Source organism: Heptranchias perlo, chromosome 29, assembly GCF_035084215.1.
Source record: "Heptranchias perlo isolate sHepPer1 chromosome 29, sHepPer1.hap1, whole genome shotgun sequence".
Taxonomy (NCBI): domain Eukaryota; kingdom Metazoa; phylum Chordata; class Chondrichthyes; order Hexanchiformes; family Hexanchidae; genus Heptranchias; species Heptranchias perlo.
In genome coordinates, this window is record NC_090353.1 from 36,447,075 (window position 1) to 36,475,003 (window position 27,929).

At 46.7% G+C, this 27,929-nt stretch overlaps 1 protein-coding gene across 1 annotated transcript; it reads left to right on the top strand.

Moving 5' to 3' along the window:
- Positions 1 to 43: 43 nt before the first annotated feature.
- plvapb (plasmalemma vesicle associated protein b) lies at positions 44 to 27,445 on the top strand. The gene is given in 8 exon segments (XM_067968551.1): positions 44 to 190; positions 192 to 264; positions 267 to 634; positions 2,328 to 2,388; positions 4,128 to 4,825; positions 8,922 to 8,985; positions 22,434 to 22,542; positions 24,016 to 27,445. Coding segments are annotated over 8 exon segments (1,473 nt in total). The 5' UTR covers positions 44 to 112; the 3' UTR covers positions 24,038 to 27,445.
- Positions 27,446 to 27,929: the final 484 nt, after the last annotated feature.

Genomic DNA, 27,929 nt, shown 5'->3' on the forward strand with positions numbered 1-27,929 from the left:
TCCTGTGCGGCGGTGAGAGTGGAGGTTTGGCTCCTTTAACACAAGACGTCCAGGAAGGAGCTTGAGAGGCAGATAAAATAAACAGACAAAGTGTGTTGACGCATGACACCGGATGAAACTCTTGCAGCCTCTCTCGAGACAGGGAGACTCGGCTGGCAAATCGTGTCTCTATAAAAGTGGAGTTGTCCTGTGACCGGGTGCCCCCTCCCTTCCTGTACTCTGTTGCTGCTCACCGTCTGGCCCAGGAGCTCGGCAGTGCGAGGATCTGAAGATGGACCACAACAGCTACCCACTGAGGAAGCTGGGCTACGATAGCAGGGACTACGGGAGGGAAAGGTCCAATAGCTGCGGTTCTTATGTCAAATACTTTCTGCTGAGTACCAGCATCATCCAGCTGCTGATAATCATGGGGCTCGTCCTCTTCATGACCTACGGGAACAACCACAGCAGCCAGCAGAGTCGCCTGGAGAGTACCCAGAACCAATCAGTCAAGCTCATCAATGACATCAACAATCTTCACGGGTTAGTCCGAGGCCTGAGGAGGGACCTGAGGATTGGTCAGTACAGGAATGGTAACCTTTCTACCCAACTGGAAAAGATCAACAAGATGCTGCACAACTGCAACAACCAAAAGGCAAGTCTTCCCTTTAACAATTCCCAACCGCGTAGCTTTCCCGATGGTTCAGTGGGTCCAACGCAACCTATTAGGTGTCAGTCGTGGCTCAGTGGCCGTCACTCTTGAGTCAGAAGGTCGTGGGTTCGAGTCCCATTCCGGAGACTTGAGCACAAAATCCAGGCTGACACTCCCAGTGCCAGAACTGAGGGAGTGCTGCACTGTAGGAGGTGCCGTCTTTTGGATGAGACGTTAAACTGAGGCCCTGTCTGCCTCTCAGGTGGACGTAAAAGATCCCCCGGCATTATTTCAAAGAAGAGGAGGGGAGTTCTCCCTGGTGTCCTGCCCAATATTTATCCCTCAACCAACGTCACTAAAAAACAGATTGTCTGGTCATTTATCTCAATGCTGTTTGTGGGATCTTGCTGTGCGCAAATTGGCTGCCACATTTCCTACATTACAACAGTGACTACATAGAATTTATAGCACAGTGCCGGTGTTTATGCTCCACATGAGCCTCCTCCCTCCCTACTTCATCTCACCCTATCAGCATATCCTTCTATTCCTTTCTCCCTCATGTGTTTATCCAGCTTCCCCTTGAATGTATCTACACTATTCACCTCAACCACTCCTTGTGTTAGCGAGTTCCACATTCTCACCACTCTCTGGGTAAAGAAGTTTCTCCTGAATTCCCTATTGGATTTATTGGTGACTATCTTATATTTATGGCCCCTGGTTCTGGACTCCCCCACAAGTGGAAACATCTTCTCTATGTCTACCCTATCAAACCCCTTCATAATCTTAAAGACCTCTATCAGGTCACCCCTCCACCTTCTATTTTCTAGAGAAAAGAGCCCCAGCCTGTTCAGTCTTTCCTGATAATTATAACCTCTCAGTTCTGGTATCGTCCATTTTTACACCTTCTCCAATGCCTCTATATCTTTTGTATAATACGGAGACTAGAACCATTCACAGCTCTCCAAGTGTGGTCCAAACAAGGATCGATACAAGTTTAACATGACTTCTCTGCTTTTCAATTCTATCCCTCTAGAAATGCTTGGTTTGCCTTTTTTTATGGCCTTATTAACCTGCGTCGTTACTTTTAGTGATTTTTGTGTCTGTACCTCCAGATCCCTCTGCTCCTCTCCCCCATTCAGACCCTTATTTTCCAAGCAGTGTGTGGCCCCCTTATACCTCCTACCAAAATGCACCACCTCACACTTATCTATATTGAAATTCATTCACCATTAACACACTCATTTTGCAAGTTTATTAATGTCTTCTTGTATTTTGTCGCTGTCCTCCTCACTATTAACTACACCCCCCAATTTGGTGTCGTCCGCAAATTTTGAAATTGCACTTCCGATTCTCGAGTCCAAATCATAGTATGTTACAGCACAGAAGGAGGTCATTTGGCCTGAGGATCTCTTCCCCCACAGTCTTTCCTTGTTCCTACAATCCAAGGGCTTTTAAAACCCAGGCTCGTAAGCATCTAATCACCACGACCTGGTTTGCCTCCTCTTCTTTCCTCCTATTCCCACTTTGATGGTGTCCTATCCAGAAAGGCAGACTGAGCTCTCTCTTTGGGGGAAGAGTTGACTTGGTCTCTTCCACCTTTAAAAGTTGAAGGGTGAGTTAGAAGGACAAGGAACAACATTGTTAGGGTAACATGCAGTGTGAAGAGATAATAACACTGGTTTCTTTCCACTGACAGAATGCTCTGCTAAACATCACCGATGTACGCAAAATTCTTCGTTCCTTCCCCTGTATTGAAGGTAAGTCACTGAACTGTTCGAAAACATAAAACTCAGTTACTTCTGACCTACAGCCAGTGGGTGATGTCAGGAAGCACTTCTTCACACAAAGGGGAGTGGAAATCTGGAACTCTCTCCCCGAAAAAGCTGTTGAGGCCGGGGGTCAATTGAAAATTTCAAAACTGAGATTGATAAACTTTTGTTAGGCAAAGGGGATTACGGAACCAAGGATAGATGGAGTTAAGATACAGATCAGCCACAATCTAATGGAATGGCGGAACAGGCTCGAGGGGCTGAATGGTCTCTTCCTGTCCCTATGTTCCTAGAGGACCTCACACTGGCCCAGATTTTGCTGTCAAAATAACGGCGAGGCTAATGGCATTGGCCGTTATTTATGCACAAATGGTCCAGCAACTTCAGGCGAGGGGCAGATGCGAGGTTAAACGCGGATATCCAAAAGTTGCTGTCCGAGACACACCATTCCGCTGTTAGCTTTGTGAAAAAGGCATCTCGCCGTCTGCGCCACCGTTGAAATACATTGAACTGCGTGACGTTCCTGTATTTTCACGATAGATACGAAGTGAACTCGCCACAGAAAGTTAAGTCTTGTCCATTCCCGCCTACGTTTCCTTTTAATACTGTGATAAGTGTTAATTACTGCCAGTCAACCTCTCTGGCGCTGAAAGTTAATATTACAAGTGTGGGGTCTCATTCCTTCAGGTTTTAATTGTTGTTGGAGATTTTAAAAATGTAAAATTTTAAATTTTGTTTTACTTATCCTTGCTGTCTTTTTTCTCTCTCTCTCAATCCAATCTTTCTTTCCCTCTCTTTATTTCTCTTTCTGTACCTGATTTGACGTTGAATTCACCCTCTCTAATTTACATTTCCTTCTCGGTCCTTGCGCTGTTAATTTCACAATCCGTCAATCTGATTGGCGAATGAGATACCCAGTTGCGTGCCCTGTTCACTCAGGTCCCAGATGCCCTCTTTCCCCCACTGCCCCTTTATCACCTCGCACTTTCAGCAAGTCGCCACGCGTAAAATTTAAAAACCTAAACGTGCAAAGGCAAATCTAACGAATGGCAGAAGCGGTTCGATGCCCCGCTCCAGCAAATTGTGGCCCTTTGTCGCACTTTGCACTGCACGGGGCCAATGAAGTACACTGGTTCACAATCCTGTGCCCACAATGCATTACAACGGGACATGCTCCCACCATGCACTGCAGTGCTGCATGCTCCCACCATGCACTGCATTGCTGCATGCTCCCAGCATGCTCTGCAGTGCTGCATGCTCCCACCATGCACTGCTCTGTTGCGTGCTCCCACCATGCACTGCAGTGCTGCATGCTCCCACAATGCACTGCATTGCTGCATGCTCCCAGCATGCTCTGCAGTGCTGCATGCTCCCACAATGCACTGCAGTGCTGCATGCTCCCAGCATGCTCTGCAGTGCTGCATGCTCCCACAATGCACTGCAGTGCTGCGTGCTCCCACCATGCACTGCTCTGTTGCGTGCTCCCACCATGCACTGCTCTGCTGCGTGCTCCCACCATGCACTGCTCTGTTGCGTGCTCCCACCATGCACTGCTCTGTTGCGTGCTCCCACCATGCACTGCTCTGTTGCGTGCTCCCACCATGCACTGCTCTGTTGCGTGCTCCCACAATGCTTTGCATACTGAAACTGTTGGCTTTAAAAATCGCTTTGAGAAAAGTGCTGTGACGAGAATGTTAACGATGTCACCACATCTTTCATAACTCCAGGCCCCAACCTGAACAGAGGATTGGACGTGACGAGATCATACGACATCTTGCAAGCAAACCACTCAATGCTCCAGAAGAAGCTCGCAGATATCGCGGCCGAGAACGAACTCAAGCAGGCAAAACACGTGTTGGAAGAAACGAAACTCAACAGTCAGAAGAGAGAGCTGCTTAAACAGGTTGAAGATCTCAGAGGGAACTGCACATCCTTAAGCAGGGACTTCCAGAAGATGATGGGTGCTGCTAGAACTAACTATGAAGCAAGCTTCAGACGACTCACTGAACGGATAGGTGGCTATGACCAAAATCTGAACAGACAATTGGAGCAAATAATGGTCAACTGCACACCGCTATCTTCAAACTTTCAGAGAGAGGTCCAGCGGGAGGTCGACCGCTTTGACGCAATGATCAAAGGGATGTGGCATCAAAACAATGAACAAAGCTCGAGGATCGGGATCTTGGAGAAGATGAACGAGGAATGTGAGCAGAAGGCAGCGGCCCAATCGGACCAATTCAGGAAAAGGGAGTCGTCACTGCAAGAGGACGTAGAGAAATACTTGACCGAGAAGGTGCAGCTCCTGGAGGAACGGAATAAGTTGAGGAGACAACTGACGGCCACTAACACCAGAAACGGGCAAACTGATTCCTTCCTCAACCCGGGTTCCGACCGAATATCATCAGTGTCCTGTTTCAGTGAAAGGGTGAGTGCATAAGTGTGGAGGAGCTGCCCCTCCTGATGGCTTGGCTGATTAATCTCAGTGAGACTGTGGCCCAAATAGACCAGGAAGACCCCGACAGTTCAATTCTCAGCCTGTGCTGAGTCGGGGCATTTCAGTCAATGAAGTATCCCTGGGCGAGGAAGAAGGAAAGACAGCCAGGGATCCAACTCCCAATCACTACAATGACCCCCTGCCACAAAAAGGGCTCATCTGTGGGCGTCAAGTCGGGACAAGAATGGGTTTGGCAGTGAAGGCCCCATGGTCAAATAGCCAGTTCACTGTCCAGATTCACGTATGAAGAAAATACACTTAGGAGAGAGATAAGGAGGGGAAGAGAATAACTTGAAAAAGAAATAAGCGACCTGGGAGTGTTTGATGGGACAGTGTAGAGGGAGCTTTACTCTGTATCTAACCCGTGCTGTACCTGCCCTGGGAGTGTTTGATGGGACAGTGCAGAAGGAACTTTACAACAACAACTTGCATTTATATAGCGCCTTTAATTTAGTAAAACGTCCCAAGGTGCTTCACAGGAGCGATTATCAAACAAAATTTGACACCGAGCCACATAAGGAGATATTAGGACAGGTGACCACGAGCTTGGTTAAAGAGGTGGGTTTTAAGGAGTGTCTTAAAGGAGAAGAGGGAGAGGCGGAGAGGTTTAGGGAGGGAATTCCAGAGCTTAGGGCCTAGGCAGCTGAAGGCACGGCCGCCAATGTTGGAGCGATTAAAACGGGGGATGAGCAAGAGGCCAGAATGCAGAGTGCAGAGATCTCATAGGGTTGTAGAGCTGGAGGAGGTTACAGAGATAGGGAGGGGGCGAGGGCCACGGAGGGATTTGAAAACAAGGATTTTAAAATCGAGCCGTTCCTGGACTGGGAGCCAATGTAGGTCAGCGAGCTCAGGGGGTGATGGGAGACCTAAATTGGAACGACCTTTCTTTTTGGGGATGAAGCATCACAAAGCCAAGGCACATGGAGTATGGTCACTTAGGTCGGGCTGAGGCCTTTGGAACTGGACCCTGTGCAGGGTCAGCACCTTCAGGAGAGGAAGGAAAACGGTGGGGGAGAGAAGGAATAAATCCCAATAACTTTGTTAGACACGACTTCCTTTCCTTAAAGTCGAGTTGGCTCGGATGTTTATTGGGTTGACTCCCACTGAATGCTCTTCAATTGCTTCCTTGATAACATCGTTCAATATACTTCTTCCCACAGTTTAAAAAGTAAGGAATTGCATTTCTATAGCAACTTTCATATCCTCAGGACGTCCCAAAGTGTTTCACAGCCAATGAAGTACTTTTGAAGTGTCGTCACTGTTGTAATGTAGGAAACACAGCAGCCATTTGTGCACAGCAAGATCCCACAAACAGCAACATGACAATTGCCAGATAAACTGTTTTAGTGGTGTCGGTTGAGGGATAAATATTGGCCAGGACACTGGGGAGAACTCCCCTGCTCTTCTTCAAAATAGTGGCCATGGGATCTTTGAGAGGGCAGATGGGACATCAGTTTAACATCTCATCCAAAAGACAGCACCTCCGACAGTGCAGCGCTCCCTCAGTATCAGCTTAGATTATGGGGATCAAACCCACAACTTCCGAACTCAAAGGTGAGAGAGCAACCCACTGAGCCACTGCTGACATTTTAATGGTCCTGTGTGACTATCAAACCCCTTTGGGAGTTTCACTGCGACAGTGGCCTCACACCATTCAAATCCAGCTCCCCTCATCCTATGTTTATTTCCAGAATGAAAAGCTCGTGACTATTCTCTTGCCTTTCATTCCATTCTCACCCCCTGGGGGAAAGGGGGTATTGCTGGTGTTTACTATTTGTGATCTGGAGCCCAGTCTGAGAGCTTCCTCCTTCCTCTTGGCAATGGCTGTTTATTTAACCTGTGACCTTCTCTCTGTTGCCCAGACACAGCAGTTCCTGTTCTGCATGAAGGAGAGGGACTGTTACCATAGAATTACATCGAATGTACAGCACAGAAACAGGCCATTCGGCCCAACTGGTCCATGCCGGTGTTTATGCTCCACACGAGCCTCCTCCCTCCCTACTTCATCTCACCCTATCAGCATATCCTTCTATTCCTTTCTCCCTCATGTGTTTATCCAGTTTCCCCTTAAATCCATCTACACTATTCACCTCAACTACTCCTTGTGGGAGCGAGTTCCACATTCTCACCACTCTCTGAGTAAAGACGTTTCTCCTGAATTCCCTATTGGATTTATTAGTGACTATCTTATATTTATGGCCCTAGTTCTGGTCTCCCCACAAGTGGAAACATCTTATCTCCGTCTATCCTATCGAACCCTTTCATAATCTTAAAGACCTCTATCAGGTCACCCCCCCAATCTCCTCTTTTCTGGAGAAAAGAGCCCCAGCCTGTTCAATCTTTCCTGATAGGTATAACCTCTCAGTTCTGATATCATCCGAGTAAACCTTCTTTGTACCTTCTCCAGTGCCTTGATATCCCTTTTATAATATGGAGACCAGAACTGTTTGCAATACTCCAAGTGTGGTCGAACCAAGGTTCTGTACAAGTTTAACATAACTTCTCTGCTTTTCAATTCTATCCCTCTAATGAATCCCAGTGCTTGGTTTGCTTTTTTATGGCCTTATTAACCTGTGTCGCTACTTTTAGTGATTTGTGTATCTGTACCCCCTGAACCCTCTACTCTTCGACCCTATTTAGACTCTTATTATCCAAGGAGTGTGTGGCCCCCTTATTCTTCCTACTGAAATGCATCACCTCACACTTATCTATATTGAAATTCATGAGCCTTTTACAGGCCCATTACCAATCCAGAAGAGGTTGCACTGTGTGAGTACAAGGCATGGATCAGACCCCATCACTGATTCACAGGGAAGGTATTAATTGGATACATCCTTAGAGGCAGAGAATGGAAATGATTCTGGGTGTGGGGAATGTACGTTGTGAGGGAAGGCTGAGTGAGTTGGTTTTGTTCTACAGTAGTTGGGAAAGAGTGAACGTCGAGGCAAACTCAGTAAAAGTTTTCAAGGTTACGACGGTTCAAACCCCTGATCGTGAGGACACTATCTGATGCTGATAGTGTCCTGTCTGACTCGGCCCATTCCTGCTCCATTCTAACACCAGGCCTCAGGCCCACTCCTGTTCCACTCTAACACCAGGCCTCAGGCCCATTCCTGCCCCACTCTAACACCAGGCCTCGGGCCCACTCCTGTTCCACTCTAACACCAGGCCTCGAGCCCACTCCTGCCCCACTCTAACACCAGGACTAGGGCCCATTCCTGCTCCACTCTAACACCAGGACTAGGGCCCACTCCTGCCCCACTCCAACACCAGGCCTCGGGCCCACTCCTGCCCCACTCTAACACCAGGCCTCGGGCCCACTCCTGCCCCACTCTAACACCAGGACTAGGGCCCATTCCTGCTCCACTCTAACACCAGGACTAGGGCCCACTCCTGCCCCACTCTAACACCAGGCCTCGGGCCCACTCCTGCCCCACTCTAACACCAGGCCTCGGGCCCACTCCTGTTCCACTCTAACACCAGGCCTCGGGCCCACTCCTGCCCCACTCTAACACCAGGACTAGGGCCCACTCCTGCCCCACTCTAACACCAGGCCTTGAGCCCACTCCTGCCCCACTCTAACACCAGGCCTCAGGCCCACTCCTGCCCCACTCTAACACCAGGCCTCAGGCCCACTCCTGCCCCACTCTAACACCAGGCCTCAGGCCCACTCCTGCCCCACTCTAACACCAGGCCTCGGGCCCACTCCTGCCCCACTCTAACACCAGGACTAGGGCCCACTCCTGCCCCACTCTAACACCAGGCCTCAGGCCCACTCCTGTTCCACTCTAACACCAGGCCTCAGGCCCGCTCCTGTTCCACTCTAACACCAGGCCTCGGGCCCACTCCTGCTCCACTCCAACATCAGGACTAGGGCCCATTCCTGCCCCACTCTAACACCAGGCCTTGGCGCACTCCTGCCCCACTCTAACACCAGGCCTTGGCCCACTCCTGCCCCACTCTAACACCAGGCCTTGGGCCCACTCCTGTCCGATTGTAACAATTTAATTGCTTTGCATCCAAACAGGAGGAACTGGTCAATGCACAGATAAAACATTTGCATCTGGCAGAGGAGAAGAAGACGTTGGAAGGTAAGCAGCTCGAACACTCGGCGCTCACTAGCAGTGTGACCCACACACTGGAACAGATTCGGAGGTGACGCCACTTGGTAATCAATGTCTCATTTATTTAATAGTCAAATCAAACATGTGAAGGTATCAAATATTTAGACAACAAAGATCAAAACAATATTTCCCCGTTTGATCTCTGGGCAGAGCTCGTAATTAAGTTGGAAATGTGGTCATTTCAAGTTTTCCCGCAGTGAGGTCGTGTTCCGGTAGTCAGCTGTTCTTCCGACTGCGGTGTCATCTTCAGAGAGCTCAGTGTTCTCTCGACAGAGTGACCTTCGCTGGATCCTCTGCCCTGAGCTCAAAAGACGTTGGGTTTTTATGCCCCCTTGACCGGAAACTCACACCATATATGGGACAACACTCATAAAATTCTTATAGATTAATGACGCTGTTTTTCAAAGAATTCCAGATGTTTTGATGTTACTCATTTAATCACGAGACCCTTTTCAAGGTTGCATTGTCCAGCTATCGCAACAAGGTCCTGGTCTTGTCGCTATCTTTGGATTAATGTCTGTTTTGGTCATTGTTCCTCTTTTATCACATTGCTGCTCTGTCCAGCAGGGAGGGTGACGGGGTCAATCACCGGTCAAAGGTTAACAGTTTATAATTCAGCAAAATAAGCTGCACAGCCCGTACAGCATGATGGTGCGTAGTATTCTGAAAAAGATGTCACTTTTTCCCTATTTCCGATCTTGTTAAAGATTCCCCACCTTGAGGAGGAGAAGACAAAGTCTTCGACCCCTCACTTATTTAATCAATCTGGTCCAATGGGGGAATGGTTTGGAATGACGCACATTCTGTTTTAACTCCGAGACCCACTGTGGACCCAGCAGGCAGACACTCTGAGGGATGTGGTAACCAGGATTTGTATAATCAGGAACTTCTTAAGTTGCCCTGTCAGTCCTAAACAGCCCCGCCTCCATCTAATGTTCCCGATAGCATGTTCAAGTACACTTTACGGCCAAATTTTACAACCACTCATAAGCTTTCTGTCTGGAGCGTAATGTTTACTTTCATTTTGTATCATTGTGGCCAAAATAGGCACCGATATCTTAGCCCCAATTTAGTAATTCTGGTTGGTGTAAAGCAAGACGTTAACCATCAAACTGGAGATACGGCGCTGCCTTTTGTGTTGGGCCTCCTGTTAATTGTAACCTAATACCTTCCTCTCCGAATAAATGACATTGGTCCTTTTCAAATTCAGTAGTATAATTAGGGGATTCTTCATCCAGGGTGAAACCACAAGCTGGCCGTGCACTTTGTAAAACATCACATCTGCACAACCAGAATCCACTTTTCCTGGGATAGCAGGAAGTGTTTGGAGCAATCCAGATCCCTTCTATTTCCCTTTACTGATACCTTCGATCTTCGGATGATTTACAAATTCCTGACACATATCATCCTCGATCAAGCCCATCGATTCCACTTTCAATCTCGGTTTTACATCAGCAGGTAGCAGCGATATTGCAACTACCACGGGAATCAGTCGTGAAATCTCACCAGGGACACCCCTTGATCTGATATAACATCCCCTGTCTGCCTATTCTTTCCTTTCAGTAATCCCTCTATTTGCTTCTGCATTGTTTAATCTCGATCCTATTGTCTCTGTGAGTTCACCTGAATCTCTTCCCGATTGCACTTAGTAAAACTGTGAACAATTTCTCTTAGTGTGATTAAAAATCTACAAACATTCAATTACATAAATCAGAAGACAAAAGATACAGAAGGAAAAATTTAACAGAGCGGGAATAATCTCTGACTGCAAATTATAACAAGCCTCTTGTGTTTGCGTCACTACGAGTTCGTTCATGCATCTTTTCCTGCGCCTCCCATTTTAAAGTTTTAGTCTCAATTTTAGACCATGTCTGCACCGTCTGCACTCAGGCCTGGGGCAAGGGAATACTCACATCGGCCCAGCTATCGGCTCCCCTGCTTGACCCAACAATCCTAATTGGGCACCTTCTATGATGCAGTTTTCCTGTCATACACATTAACTGAAGCGAATTTACCCTTTGCTTCTACACTTCTCCCTCTAAATATCCCACAGAATGTGATTCTGCCAATTCGGGAAACACTTGGGTCATAATATCCACGATGGGTGAGGATAGGGTAAAAATCGAGGTTTACTCTTATCCCTAACTTGGCCCGTTGGGTGAATCGGAGCGTCCCCCAGATTGCGGATTGTTGATTCAGGTGGAACTTCACCCCTCACATTTGTTTCCCCATTTCCCATCGAATACCAGCGGACAGGGTCGTAGTCCCTTAACACATCCGGGACTTCAACTCGCATCAAAAATCCCAGTGTTTGATCAATAAACAAAAGGACATCTGCTCCGTATGCCGGAGAAATGGTTGCTCATTCTATTCCCTTTCCTCACTCATTTCCCTTGTGTATCATCTCATTTAGTTTATCCTGCGTCTGAGTGAAAAACTTGGCAGTGTTGTGTGTGTTATAGACGGTATCTTGTTCCTCCTGTGCTCGCTCACTGATTGCGTTTAGGATTAGTGCATTGACCAGTTTGACCCGTGTATGTTCATAATGTCGCGTATGCTTCTTCATAGTCTCAACATCTATCCCATTCTTTATAGTCTCAACATCTATCCCATTCTTCATAGTCTCAACATCTATCCCATTCTTCATAGTCTCAACATCTATCCCATTCTTTATAGTCTCAACATCTATCCCATTCTTTATAGTCTCAACATCTATCCCATTCTCTATTGTCTGAACATCTATCCCATTCCAAATTGATATTCCTGTTCCCAATACCCTGTTATCGCACCTACCCATCGCACAGGGTCCGACTGTAATTGTCTTGTCCTGAAGATACCCTCCTCTGGTCGAGTTTCTACCCCCATTATGTTATCTTTCACTTCCTACTTCTCGTTCCCGTTTTATCTGCACATCTCTTGTGGGCATTTATCACAATACTGTAAATTGGACATTATTCACTTAGGGCACATTTTACAGTTTCTAAGTCCCTGTCATTTTATACTCCCCAATAATAAATGTAATTAATATCACATTATCCATTTTGCTTCATCTGTGCAGAAAGCACAAAGAATTATTTCTTCTGCCTCCAGTTTCTTTGGAGACTGGGAGTAGAACACCCTACACAACCCTGACCTGATGTCTCAACAGTCTGTGGTCTTGGACGCTCTGTATTTTGCTACCGACTAAGATCCCCCGTTGGACGGCTATAGACCCACAGGGTCAAAGTCGTCCCCAATGTGGAACTAACTCTGTAGAAGGCAACATGATTTTAAAACTTCATGGCAGTACTGACTGAGAAGAAGGCGGAGCCAGCTTCACCACAGCAGCTCCAGACTCGGACAGATTTCAACTCAATTTAAAGAAATTTTGCCGAATTGAAAAGAAAACATTTGATTTCGACCTCAGATCTCACAGACATAAAATAGGACACAGTCCTGCAACTGTAGAATAATTCTCCAAACTCTTTTGACTTCCTGTACATGAGATGCACTGCAGCAACTCGCCAAGGCTTCTTCGACAGCACCTCCCAAACCCACGACCTCTACCACCTCGAAGGACAAGGGCAGCAGGCACATGGGAACAATACTTAAGAAAAGACATACTTGCTCTCGAGGCAGTACAAAGAAGTTTCACTCGGTTAATCCCGACGATGAGGGGGTGGACATATGAGGAGAGGTTGAGTAGATTGGGACTCGACTCATTGGAGTTCAGAAGAATGAGAGGCGATCTTATTGAAACATATAAGATTGTGAAGGGGCTTGATCGGGTGGATGCGGTAAGGATGTTCCCAAGGATGGGTGAAACTAGAACTAGGGGGCATAATCTTAGAATAAGGGGCTGCTCTTTCAAAACAGAGATGAGGAGAAACTTCTTCACTCAGAGGTTAGTAGGTCTGTGGAATTTGCTGCCCCAGGAAGCTGTGGAAGCTACATCATTAAATAAATAAATTTAAAACAGAAATAGACAGTTTCCTAGAAGTAAAGGGAATTAGGGGTTACGGGGAGCGGGCAGGAAATTAGACATGAATTTAGATTTGAGGTTAGGATCAGATCAGCCATGATCTTATTGAATGGCGGAGCAGGCTCGAGGGGCCGATTGGCCTACTCCTGCTCCTATTTCATATGTTCGTATGTTCTAACACCACCTGCACATTCCCCTCCAAGTCACACACCATCCCGACTTGGAAATATATCACCGTTCCTTCATCGTCACTGGGTCAAAATCCTGGAACTCCCTCCCTAACAGCACTGTGGGAGAACCTTCACCACACGGACTGCAGCGGTTCAAGAAGGCGGCTCACCACCACCTTCTCAAGGGCGATTAGGGATGGGCAATAAATGCTGGTCTCGCCAGCGACGCCCACATCCCATGAACGAATAAAGAAAAAGAAATTTAACAGTGGTACTATGCTTAGAAAACACAACGATTTGAAATACTTCCATTAAACGACCAGCACTACAAAGGGTGAACGCTGCTTCAGTTTGGTGAAAAAAGAGGAAATGGAGCCAGCTGCAGCCTGCACGCTGCAGAGTGCAACACACTTAAAGAGACAGTACACTTAAAGAGACAGTACACTTAAAGAGACAGTACACTAAACACTGAAGAAATATCCAGTCGCTTGTAACAGTAGGGGAGACGGAATCTTCCCTTTTCACTTTTCCCCCCGTTTTAAATCATCTAACCTTTATCTCTCTTCTTCATTTTCAATCTCTGATGTTTCCGACTTAACTCAATTCTGTTATGATTTAAAATTTCATGCAGGAAAGGGCATTTCTCAGGCTTGTATTGGCTCTCCTGTTTAAAAGTTTCCTCCTTCTCCTCCGTTGCTGGAAGGCTGGAGTATAACGAATGGAAAGGGGGGAACTGGGGAACCAGCGAGGAGTTCCAGCCTCTCTCTCGGTTCACTTTCTAGAACCTCGACGACTGCCTCTCTCCCTTCTGGTCTTTTACTCCGTTACACGCTTTGAGTTTGCTTCAATGATTCTTTGACTTCTGCGACTTCCATTTTGCTGTCCTCATCGAAGCCTTCCCAATCTACTTTACTCTCATCATCGGCTCCTTGTGCCATTGTGTTGTCTGGGGAGCGACAGTTCGCAGTCTCCCCTGCCAACCCTTCCCATCTACCTCGTCTCCATCACCACCCGCTTGGGTCATTGTACAGATACGATCTCTCTTAACTCTCAACTGTTCTTGGTACTGTTGTGTCTGTTTCTGTTTTTGGGTAGTCAGGAGGGTTATTCATTTATCTAATCTTTGTTCCACCTTTCCTGGTTTTTGGAGAGTCATGGTTATTCATTTATCTAATCTTTGTTCTATCCCTCCCGGTTTTTGGAGCGTTGGGAACGGATTTCCCCCATTGTTCCTCTCCCGAGGGGGCGCTACATTACTCTGGCAGCCCACGGCATGATGGCCCATTTTCTGACATCGGAAACACCTGTCATTACGCCTATCATTGACCATACTCCCCCCACTATTACCCCAACCTACCGGTCCCTCTATGGCCGATATTGTTTATTCCATGGATCTTTGGGCATTTGGTCTCTTAGGGCTTCCCAGGCCTGAATTGCCACCTCCAAGAGATTCATCCACTGGGTGATTTTATTGACAGTTACCCCGAGGGCGGTCTTCACCAGTGGGTGTAACTGAGACAGGACGACCTGTTTAAACACCTCGGAGTCTCTGGTTTGGGGCCCCTACCCCTCTGGGTTGAGTCAGCTCAAACAGGTCCATAAACTGTTTCCAAAGGCTCGGGGGAGCTCCTCTGGACCGAGTGGTTTGTCCACATTAACTAATGACATTAATTTGATCCAGACCCAATATGTGCAGAATATCGAGTTTAACCTCCCATGAGGGTGTGGCGGGGACATGGATATTGGGGTTAAGGGAGACCTTAATTGTTTGTTGGCAGGCGGTCCATATTATCCTTTTTTGATATATTTTAGACAATTCCTGGTGGGCCATATTCAAATATCTAATCCGGCGAGACACCTCTCGCGCGTCCTGAATGGATCCTAGCTCCCGGGACAGAGGCTGTGTCTCAGGAGGGGAAATTGATTTCTCCTCCTGAACTGTACCAGTCACGTGACCCTGCCCATTACACCCGCTGGTTAGTGGTCATCACATTCACAGGTAGGGGGGGGCCCTCCGTACTCAGAGGACACAGGAACAGGAGTAGGCCATTCAGCCCCTCGTGCCTGCTCCGCCATTTGATAAGATCATGGCTGATCTGTGATCTAACTCCATATACCTGCCTTTGGCCCATATCCCTTAATACCTTTGGTTGCCAAAAAGCTATCTATCTCACATTTAAATTTAGCAATTGAGCTGGTATCAATTGCCATTAAATTGACTGTTAAATTCCCAACCTTGGAATCCCCTCAATCCCCATTGCTCCTGCCAGATCATTCCAATCGACCTCTCCTTCCCCGTCTGGGTTCCAATTTGTACCTTTTGTTCCTCCAATAACTCCTCGTGTTGCAGCAGGCACCACAGACCCTTATCGGCCCAATTTGCCCCGTAACTCCTGAGTCATTAACTTACACCATATGGGGTCCACTGAATTCATGGGTCTTCATATAATCTCCCTTAAACCCCCTCTACAGTCGACGAGTTCCGACTCTAATCTCCTATTTTTCTCTGTAGGTCTATCTCTCTCTTGTAATATTTTATGATTGTAAACAATTTTACAACACCAAGTTATAGTCCAGCAATTTTATTTTAAATTCACAAGCTTTCGGAGGCTTCCTCCTTCCTCAGGTGAACGATGTGGAAATGAAATCCTCGAAATGAAATCGCATTTATAATTCACAGAACAATGCTTGGTGATTACAGACAGTTTTTTCAACTGCCCGTTGCCAAGGCAATCAGTGTGCAGACAGACAGGTGTTACCTGCCAGGTCTCCGAATATACAAATCACCAAAAAAAACAAAAAAAAAACAGAGATAGAGAGGTAGAAACATAGAAAAGACAGCAACTGACCCGTTATATTAAAAACAGATAACATTTGTTCGCTGGTGGGGTAACGTGTAGCGTGACATGAACCCAAGATCCCGGTTGAGGCCGTCCTCATGGGTGCGGAACTTGGCTATCAATTTCTGCTCGACGATTTTGCGTTGTCGTGTGTCTCGAAGGCCGCCTTGGAGTACGCTTACCCGAAGGTCGGTGGCTGAATGTCCTTGACTGCTGAAGTGTTCCCCGACTGGGAGGGAACCCTCCTGTTTGGTGATTGTTGCGCGGTGTCCGTTCATCCGTTGTCGCATATTTTATGACTCTGTAGCCCCCCTGCTGGCGCAGTTTTAGCGACCAACTGCAAACTCTCCAGCATTGTAAGGACACCGGTCAGACGTTCTTTCAACCTTTTGTTTTCTTCTGACTGTCTCTTAATTCCTCTAACTGCTTCCTATTTTCCCCTTTTAATTGTTCAATACGTCCCTCACTCTTAAGTGCACACAAGTTTGCTGCCCTCATAAAGGTCCTTTTACCAACTCTCTCCTTCATCTTTTTATTTCAAACTTGCTCCTTGACCCGTTCTCCGGCCGTCTCATAACCTTCATCCATCTCCACTACTTTGGAGATTAATTCCACAGGTTCCTCAGAACCCTTTAGTTTCCTTTTTTTAGTTTTTTTTCTAACATTTCGTGGACACTTGCCATGATTCCTTCTACTAAACGAAACCTTACTTCTGGAATTTGAATGATTCACATCTTTTGTGATCAAATTGTGAGCGAATCAAGTCTGTCGAATTTTAAACATTTTTCCCTTTGGGTGTTTGATTTAATGTCAACACTTCCTGTCTGACTCGCCAATCTGGAACAGATTCGGAGGTGACACTAATTGGTAATCGATGTCTCATTTATTAATAGTCAAATCAAACATGTAAGGGTATCAAATATTTAAACAACAAAGATCAAACAATATTATCCCGTTTGATCTCTGGGCAGAGCTCGTAATTAAGTTGCCAACGTGGTCATTTCAAGTTTTCCCACAGTGACGTTGTGTTCCGGTAGTCAGGTGTTTATTTGATAGCTGTGTCGTCTTCAGAGAGCTAAGTGTTCTTTCGACAGCTGGGTGAACTTCGCTGGATCCTCTGCCCTGAGCTCAAAAGACGTTGGGTTTTTATGCCCCCTTGACCGGAAACTCACACCATATATGGGCCAACACTCATAAGATTCTTATAGATTAACAACACTGTTTTTCAAAGAATTCCAGATGGTCAACCTGATTTGACATTATTCATTTAACCACAAGAACCTTTTCAATGGAGCATTGTCCAGCTATCCCATCATGGTCCTGGTCTTGTTGCTATCTTTGGATTAATAAAAAAAACCATAAGAAATAGGAGCAGGAGTAGGCCATATGGCCCCTCGAGCCTGCTCCGCCATCAATAAGAACATGGCGGATCTTTGACCTCAACTCTACTTTCCAGCCCAATCCCCATAGCCTTTCATTCCCCTAGAGTTCAAAAATCTAGCTATCTCAGCCTTGAATAGACTCAATGACTCAGCATCCACAGCCCTCTGGGGTAGAGAATTCCAAAGATTCACCACCCTCTGAGAGACGAAATTCCTCCTCATCTCAGTCTTGAATGGCCGACCCCTTATCCTGAGACTATGCCCCTTGTTCTAGACTCTCCAGCCAGGGGAAACAACCTCTCAGCATCTACCCTGTCAAGCCTCCTCAGAATCTTATATGTTTCAATGAGATCACCTCTCATTCTTCTAAACTCCAGAGAGTTTAGGCCCATTCTACTCAATCCCTCTCATCCCAGGAATTAATCTAGTGAACCTTTGTTGCACCGCCTCCAAGACAACTATATCCTTCCTTAGATAAGGAGACCAAAACTGTACACAGTACTCCAGATAAGGTCTCACCAAAGCCCTGTACAATTGTAGTAAGACTTCCTTACTCTTGTACTCCAACCCCCTTGTAATAAAGGCCAACATGCCATTTGCTTTCCTAATTGCTCGCTGTACCTGCATGTTAACGTTTTGTGTTTCTTGTAGGACACCCAAACCTCTCTGAGCACCAACATTTAATAGTTTCTCACCATTTAAAAAATATTCTGTTTTTCTATTCTTCCTACCAAAGTGAATAACCTGACATTTCCCCACATTATACTCCATCTGCCACCTTCTTACCCACTCACTTAACCTGTCTATATTCCTTTGCAGACTCTTTGTGTCCTCCTCACAGCTTACTTTCCCACCTAGCTTTGTATCGTCAGCAAACTTGGATACATTACATTCATCTTATTCATTAATATAGATTGTAAATAGCTGAGGCCCAAGCACTGATCCTTGTGGCACCCCACTAGTTACAGCCTGCCAGCCTGAAAATGACCCGTTTATCCCTACTATCTGTTTTCTGTCCATTAACCAATGCTCTATCCATGCTAATATATTACCCCCAGCCCCATGAGCCCTTATCTTGTGTAACAACCTTTTATGTGGCACCTTATCGAATGCTTTTTGAAAATCCATTGTACTCCATCCACTGGTTCCCCTTTATCTACCCTGCTTGTTCCATCCTCAAAAAACTCTAATAAATTTTTTCAAACGCGATTTCCCTTTCATAAAACCATGTTGACTCTGCCTAATCATATTATGATTTTCTAAGTGCCCTGTAACCACTTCATTAATAATGGATTCCAGCATTTTCCCGATGACTGATGTCAGGCTAACTGGCCTGTAGTTCCCTGTTTTCTCTCTCCCTCCTTTCTTGAATAGCGGGGTTACATTTGCTACCTTCCAATTCAGGGGATTTATTGGCTTTTAGTCCCATTATTTTCTCCAGTACTTTTTCTCTACTGATTAAGTTCCTCACTCTCATTAGCCCCTTCGTTCCCAACTATTTCTGAAATGTTTTTTGTGTCTTCTACTGTGCAGACAGACACAAAATATTTGTTTAACGTCTCTGCCATTTCCTTATTCCCCATTATAATTTCTCCTGTCTCAGCCTCTAAGGGACCAACGTTTACTTTTGCTATTCTCTTCCTTTTTACGTACTTGTAGAAGCTCTTACAATCCGATTTTATATTTCTTGCTAGTTTACTTTCATATTCTATTTTCTCCCTTTTTATCAATTTTTTGGTCGTCCTTTGCTGGTTTCCAAAACTCTCCCAATCCTCAGGTTTATTACTCTTCTTCGCAACATTATCGGCCTCTTCTTTTAATCTAATACTATTCTTTACTTCTTTAGCTAGCCACGGATGAATCACTTTTCCCATGGAGTTTTTATTCCTCAATGGAATGTATATTCGTTGAGAATATTGAAATATTTCTTTAAATGTTTCAATGTTTAAATGTTCTGTTTTTTTGGGGCTTTGTTTCTCTTTTATCATCTAGCTGCTTTGTCCAGCAAGAGGGTGCCATGGATCAATCACTAGTCAAAGGTTAACAGTTTACAATTCAGCAAAATACACAGCACACTCAGCAAAATACGCAGCACACTCAGCAAAATACGCAGCACACTCAGCAAAATACGCAGCACACTCAGCAAAATACGCAGCACACTCAGCAAAATACGCAGCACACTCAGCAAAATACGCAGCACAGCCTGCAGCGCGTGCCGGTTAGTAACTTTAGGAAAAAGATGCCAATTTTTCCCTATTTCCAATATTCTTACAACACTTACACGCACATGTGTTTACACAAGCACATTCACACACACATACATGTACAGATACACACTTGCACACGAATTACAGACACACAAATAGCAGACAGATTCACACACGGTTACACATACATTTATACACAGGCATTAAAACAGACGCACATCCAGCTGCATACAGACATTTACAGATATGCGCACATTTACACACATTTCTGCAAACAGCCACACACACATTTACATACTTAGACACTTTTACACATCCATTAAGAAATCTATACACATGTGCTTTTGTACATAAACACAGCACTTTTACACACGCACTTGCACACTAACACAGACGCGCACGTGTTAACACACAAGCAGGTATGAATTGTTGATTGTGTTGGTATCGTTGAGCTACACTGCCTGGGGGTTGGTCCACCACGACGAATGGTTTATCATCGAGGTGGGAGGAGTGCTGCCCCCAGCATCCAGGGTCCTGCCTGTTAAAGTCTTTCTCAGTGTCGAGTTTTCAGTGACATCGTTGCCCTGTCTCTCCCAGAGTGTGAAGGGGCTGCCGTCTCTCGTACCTTACACACAAACAATGACAGACAGGAACAGATACACTGTCCCGTATAATTACGATGCCTTGTGTATCAGAATATACACACTCCCCATCCCCACCCAAAAGCCATGTGATCTCCTGGGAAAGGCGAAAAAAAAACCCAGATAAAAACGCAGGTCAATTCGGGGGGGGGGGGAAAGAAATCTGGAAAATTCCGAACCCCCTTAGGTGATAGAAACTAGTCCAGGAGATCACTCCGGCCACGATTAACATTACCAGGCACCTCCCCTTTGTAAGAGCTGATCTCCACCCCAGCCAGAAACAGGTCCACCTCTCGCTCAAAGGAATTCAGCGAATCGGCGTCCGCGGCAGCCTGTTCCATTAATTCTCTGGGGGAAGCACCGTGTGATACTCTGTGGGTCTTTCCATTCACACGATGTCTCCCCTCTCTCAGGCTAAGCAGTGAATAGGAGCGGTCAGGTTTCCCGCTGCTCAGCACTCAATCCAGTGACTGCTGCTGGATACTGGGGTGTCGGCCGAGGGTCTTGATTACTCTCAGCTGTCATTCCTGCATGAGTTAAACAGCATGCTGACAACAGCGACTTTATATAGTGACTTTAATGTGGTAAAATGTCCCAAGGCGCTTCACAGGAGCGATTATCAAACAAAAATTGACATCGAGCAGCATAAGGAGATATTAGGATGGGTGACCAAAAGCTTGGTCAAAGAGGTAGGTTTTAAGGAGCGTCTTAAAGGAGGAGAGAGAGGCGGAGAGGTTTAGGGAGGGAATTCCAGAGCTTAGGGCCCAGGCAGCTGGAGGCACGGCCGCCAATGGTGGAGCAAAGAAAATGGGGGCTGCGCAAGAGGCCAGAATTGGAGGAGCGCAGAGATCTCGGAGGGTTTTAGGGCTGGAGGAGGTTACAGAGATAGGGAGGGGAGTGGCTGTGGACGGATTTGAACACAAGGATGAGAATTTTAAAATCGAGGCGTTGCCAGACTGGGAGCCAATGTAGGTCAGCGAGCACAGGGGGTGATTGGTGAACGGGGCTTGGTGCAAGTTAGGATACGGGACAGCAGAGTTTTGGATGAGCTGAAGTTTACGAGGGGTGCAAGATGGGAGGCCGGCCAGGAGAGCATAGAAAAATGTTCCAAGCTGCTTCGTAGAGGATAAGGGAAGGGAGTTGGGAGCCTGTGTCGGGACGGGTAGGAGAGGTGACTGAAAACATGTTTGGAGAGATGGGTTTTGAGAAGTTTTTTAACAGCAAAGGCAGAGGTGGAGATTTTAAGAAGGGAGTTGCAGAGAGTAGAGGAAGATGGTTAAATCTTCTCTCACTGAAACTGCTGACTATCAACGCACACAAATTCACAAGGATCTTGACGAGTGGCTGGGGAAACGAATGGTTCTGGGATTTAGCAGAGGGAAGGTCGATGTGGATTACCTGCTAAATGGGAATGCACTTGAGACTTTGGAGCAGAGCGAGACTTTGGAGCAGAGCGAGACCTTGGGGTTTAGTGGGCAGGTCACTTCAAACCATCAGCACAATGGTTTAAAAAGAAAGGAACTGGAATGTCAGGATGCAAAACAAGGGGTAGATCACATATAGATCCAGAGAGGTCACTGTATTTGGTCCTGGTGAGACCACATCTGCTCGTACTGTGTGCAGTTTCAGGTCTCCCTATTTTAAAAAAAGGTGTTTATACAGTGGCCTGTCACAACCTCAGGACGCCCCAAAGCGCATCACAGCCAATGAAGTACTTTTCTTAAAAAAGTGAAGTCACTGTTGTAGCGTGGGCAACGCGGCAGCTAATTTGTGCACAGCAAGATCCCACAAACAACAATGTGATAATGACCGGACAATCTGTTTTTAGTGATGTTGGTTGAGGGATAAATATTGGCCCCAGGACACGGGGGAGAACTCCCACTGCTCTTCTTTGAAATAATGGCTGTGGGATCTTTTACATCCACCTGAGGGGGCAGATGGGGGTCTCAGTTTAATATCTCAGATGGCACCTACTGACAGTGCAGCTCTCCCTCAGTACTGGCAGCAGGAGTATCGGCCTGGTTTACGGGGCTCGAGACTCTGGAGTGGGAATACGAGCCCACAACCTTCCGACTCAGAGGCAAAAAAGCACTGCCCACTGATACTGGGAGCGGGGCTCGAGATTCACAGAGAGGAGGAGGAGGGAGGGAGGGATTACAGGCTGAGCATTCGCAGGTGATCAAATAATAAGCAGTTCTGAATCTCTGCCACCAGAAAATAAAACAAAGCTGGAGCAAGAGGCAGAGAAGCTGAGGCAGCAGCTGAAGGAAGAGACTGGAAACTGCTCTATTCTGCAGGAGAAGCAGAAGGCCTTGGGCTGCAGGTAAGGACCAGAAGAATATTTTTCTTCTGGACGTTAGATTAAAATTTAAATGAATGGCAGGAAAATCCAGAAGGTTCTGTTTCATTGTGTGAATCGTCACCCTCAAATTATTTTCATGTTCCTCACCCCCTCTAGCTGCCATCAGGGTTATGGTCAGTAACTGGGGGAGGAGGATCGCTAACCCCCTCCCCCTCCCCCTCCCCTCCACCCCCTCCCCTCCCCTCCCCTTCACCCCCTCCCCCTCCCCTCCCCCCTGCACCTCCCCCTGCCCCTCCTGACTCCCATCCCAACTCTTCCCTCTCCCTCCCCCTCCTCATCCCCTCCCACCTTTCCTTCCCCTCCCTCCTCCTCCCCATCCCCACTCCCCTCCCCTTCCCACGCACCTCCTGCTCCTCCCTCTCTCTCCTCCTCTCCCTCCCCTCCCCTCCCCACCTCCCCCTCCCCCCTCACCTCCCCCTCCTGAGTTACTGACCATAACCCTGACCCTGTAACCCCCTCCCTTCTCCCCCTCCCCTCCTCCCCTCTCCTCCCTCCCTTCCCATTCCCTCTCCCCCTCCCTCCTTCTCTCTCCCCTTCGGAGTTACTGATTGGAAACCTGACCAAAACACCTCCCCCCACCCTCGCACACACACATAGTTGGAGTGAATCTGAACTTTATCCCACCTCCCCTCCTCTCCTCTCGGCCCTGACTCATTCTGGGGTATAGTTTGACATAACCCCCATACCCTCGTCCAAGTGGACACCTTTTGTCGTGTGGCCCTAGACAGTGTGTGTTTACAGGCTATTTGGCAACAGGGTGAATCACAGTCCAGCCTGATCCTCTTCTGCCTCTAACGCTGGGGCACTTTGTAAGCAGCGATCGCAAGATACTGATCAGGGATGGGAACCCGAGGTGTTTTCACAATTCTAGGTAAAAGCCACTGAGGCCAATTATAGCATTCCAACTGGGACCAGCTAAACACAGTCAGGGCCTTCTGGCCTGTATAGTTCAGATACAGAGTCGGAAAACAGTGGGATGTACAGTGGGATTGAGTGATGGGAAAAGTGGGATATTTAGTGATAAAACAGTGGGATTGAGTGTTGGAAAATAGAGGGATTGAGCATTGGGGAAAGTGAGATGTACAGTGGGAAAAACAGTGGGATTAAGTGTTGGGAATTGTTTTTTATTTGTTCTTGTGACACTGGCAAGGTTGGTATTTATTGTCAACCACGTTGGTGTGGGAACCGGAGTCCCGTGTGGGCCCAGGCCGGGTCAGGGATGGCTCGTTCCCTTCCCTGGAGGACGTTAGTGAACCAGGTGGGGAATCAGTAAGGGCAGAGTGTGAGTTTACAATGGACTCTGCAGTGCGTAAACCCACTATGTGGGACAGAGATATAGCCCAGGGTGAACCCTAGAGGTGAACCACCATTGAAACAATCTGAGACGGAGCAAAAATAAAAACAAATCGATTTAAACATTTATCTGTTTTCCAGGCAGTCGGGATTCATTGGATGAAGACACCAAGATCAGTACTTAGTCAGAGAGCATCGCAATCAGGGAGCTAAAGCCATCTATGTAGAGATACACCCAGTGGAATCCTGTTAGTCTGATCCATTTGAACATAAGAACCCATAAGAACATAAGAAATAGGAGCAGGAGTAGGCCATCCGGCCCCTCGATCCTGCTCCGCCATTCAACAAGATCATGGCTGATCTTCGACCACTTTCCCGCCCGATCCCCATATCCCTCGATTCCCCTTTGATTGGCACAACTGAAAAATCACCATGATCCCCGTTGATTGTCATCCACCGCCAATTTAATTATCCGATTGAATGAGGGTGAGGGGAGATGACAGGAGAAAGTTCTTTACACCGACCGTCCATGGAATGCTTTGTCACAGGGAGTGGTTGAGGCTGAGGCCATCGCCTCTTTTAATGAAGATACAGCGCTCAGGGGAGAGTGCAGGGCGGTGGGATTAGTTTGGGATTGCTCTAGAAGTGAGCCAGCGCAGACACGATGGGCTGAATTGCCTCCTTCAGTGCTGGAAATGTTTCTGGTTCTATAGCTACACAGGAGTATCCCATAAAATCTCCAGTCCCAATGATACAATTTAATTCCCTGTCCCTATTAATTTGCAACTATCTCGAGTCACTGATACGAACAGATCTTGGGGTTCTGATTTAGGATTTATCTACCAATGAAGCAATGGCAATAAGAACAGCCCCTTCCCTAGGGGGATAGAATATAAAAACAGGGAGGTATTGCTGCAGTTATAGAAGGTATTGGTGAGACCGCACCTGGAATACTGCATACAGTTTTGGTCTCCATGCTTAAGAAAAGACATACTTGCTCTCGAGGCAGTACAAAGAAGGTTCACTCGGTTAATCTCGGGGATGAGGGGGTGGACATATGAGGAGAGGTTGAGTAGATTGGGACTCTACTCATTGGAGTTCAGAAGAATGAGAGGCGATCTTATTGAAACATATAAGATTGTGAAGGGGCTTGATCGGGTGGATGCGGTAAGGATGTTCCCAAGGATGGGTGAAACTAGAACTAGGGGGCATAATCTTAGAATAAGGGGCTGCTCTTTCAAAACTGAGATGAGGAGAAACTTCTTCACTCAGAGGGTGGTAGGTCTGTGGAATTTGCTGCCCCAGGAAGCTGTGGAAGCTACATCATTAAATAAATTTAAAACAGAAATAGACAGTTTCCGAGAAGTAAAGGGAATTAGGGGTTACGGGGAGCGGGCAGGAAATTGGACATGAATTTAAATTTGAGGTTAGGATCAGATCAGCCATGATCTTATTGAATGGCGGAGCAGGCTCGAGGGGCCGATTGGCCTACTCCTGCTCCTAGTTCTTATGTTCTTATGTTCCCAAACCTTCAAGCTACGAAATTCAAATAAATAAAACAAACAAGAAATATAAACATAAATAGGACTGAATTACCTGGTCAATGAGGGACTGCATCCGACCCCAGGGTTACAGGTTGGACATGGCTGCTGTAAACGATTGCAGTGATACTGTCTCAGGTGGGATGTGGTTCCAGAAAGGGCAATTTCATCCTTATAAGAGCAGATCTACAAGCAGTGATCAGGATAACAGGATTCCACTGTGTGTGTGTGTGTGTGTGTGTGTGTATACATGTGAGTGAGAGTGTGTGTGTTGGTATTAGTGTGTATGAGTGTGTTAGTATGAGTGTGTGTGTGTGAGGGTATGTGAGTGTACCTATGAGGGTGTGAGGGGGTGTGTGAGTGTTAGTATGAGGGTTTGTGTGAGGGTTTGTGTGTGTGAGGGGGTGTGTGAGTATTAGTTTGAGGGTGTGTGTAATGGTGTGTGTGAGTGTTAGTATGAGGATGTGTGAGGGTGTGTGTGAGAGTGTGAGTGAGGGTGTGTGTGAGAGTGTGAGTGAGGGTGTGTGTGAGAGTGTGAGTGAGGGTGTGTGTGAGAGTGTGAGTGAGGGTGTGTGTGAGAGTGTGAGTGAGGGTGTGTGTGAGAGTGTGAGTGAGGGTGTGTGTGAGAGTGTGAGTGAGGGGGTGTGTGAGAGTGTGTGTGAGGGTGTGTGTGAGAGTGTGTGTGAGGGGGTGTGTGAGAGTGTGTGTGAGGGTGTGTGAGAGTGTGTGTGAGGGGGTGTGTGAGAGTGTGTGTGAGGGGGTGTGTGAGAGTGTGTGTGAGGGGGTGTGTGAGTGTGTGTGTGAGGGGGTGTGTGAGAGTGTGTGTGAGAGTGTGAGTGAGGGTGTGTGTGAGAGTGTGTGTGAGGGTGTGTGTGAGAGTGTGAGTGAGGGTGTGTGTGAGAGTGTGTGTGAGGGGGTGTGTGAGGGTGTGTGTGAGAGGGTGTGTGAGAGGGTGTGTGAGGGTGTGTGTGAGAGTGTGTGTGAGGGGGTGTGTGAGAGTGTGTGTGAGGGGGTGTGTGAGAGTGTGAGTGAGGGTGTGTGTGAGAGTGTGAGTGAGGGTGTGTGTGAGGGTGTGAGTGAGAGTGTGTGTGAGGGGGTGTGTGAGAGTGTGTGTGAGGGGGTGTGTGAGAGTGTGTGTGAGGGGGTGTGTGAGGGTGTGTGTGAGGGTGTGTGTGAGGGGGTGTGTGAGGGGGTGTGTATATAATTGTTTTCATTACTGGGAGGATATTTTCCTCTGTTTCATTTGCTAATTTCACAATCACTCAGGTATTAGTGTAAAGTGTAAAATGCACATCTACTTTTTCGCTAAAACCAGTCGTCAGAAAGACATAAACAAACGATATTAATCAATGGGTGTTAACCAAAAGATTTCAAACAATGTTATCTAATGGATGTTAACCAAAGGATATTAACCAATTAATATTAACTAATAGATGTTGACTAAGGGATATTAAGCAATGGATATAAATTAGTGGTTGTTAACTAGTAGATGTAACCCCCCAGTTACTGACCATAACCCTGACTCTGTAACCCCCAGGTTACTAATCCGAATACTGACCCTAGCCCCGGTCACTGTTATTAGATTTATACCAGTAGCCGTTCTTGATCTAATTGCCATTTACTAATTACGTTATCTTTTAAAACAAAAATGATTATTAGATTTGTTTGATATTGTTGTGGACCCATGGTACTGGTCCCAGAATATTCACTACCCCTCCCTGATTATCAGGTTAGCCTCAGTACCGAAACATCTGAACCTCAGTGCCCTGTCCTCCAGGGTTGTGTCTCAATATTGGACCAGCCCCTCCTGCCCTCCCCAACTCTATCCATTCCCTGCCACGAATGGATGGTGTTTATAATGAATGGAGTCCAAGGACAGAGTGAAAGGTGATGAGGTTAACTTTGTGCTTCAGTTGAAACTTTTTTTGAAACTATTAGAATTCATGTTATCTGCTCCTGCTTTGTGAGAATCAAACTAAAAATGATGTTATTCCATTTAAATTACTAATAAATAAATATTCAATACTGTTGTTTGCTGGAATGTGTTTCACAGACACACACACAGAACATACCTGTGCACACACACATGATCACACAGAGAACACACGTGTGCATGCACACATGCTCACACAGAGAACACACACATGCTCACACAAAGAACGCGCATGTGCACACACATGCTCACACAGAGAACACACATGCTCACACAGAGAACACACATGTGCATGCACAGAGAACACACATGTGCATGCACACATGCTCACAGAGAACACATGTGTGCAAACACATGCTCACACAGAGAACACACGTGTGCAAACACATGCTCACACAAGAGAACACACATGTGCACGCACACGTGCTCACACAGAGAACACACATGCTCACACAGAACACACATGTGCATGCACACATGCTCACACAGAGAACACACGTGTGCATGCACACATGCTCACACAGAGAACACACACGTGCTCACACAGAGAACACACGTGTGCATGCACACATGCTCACACA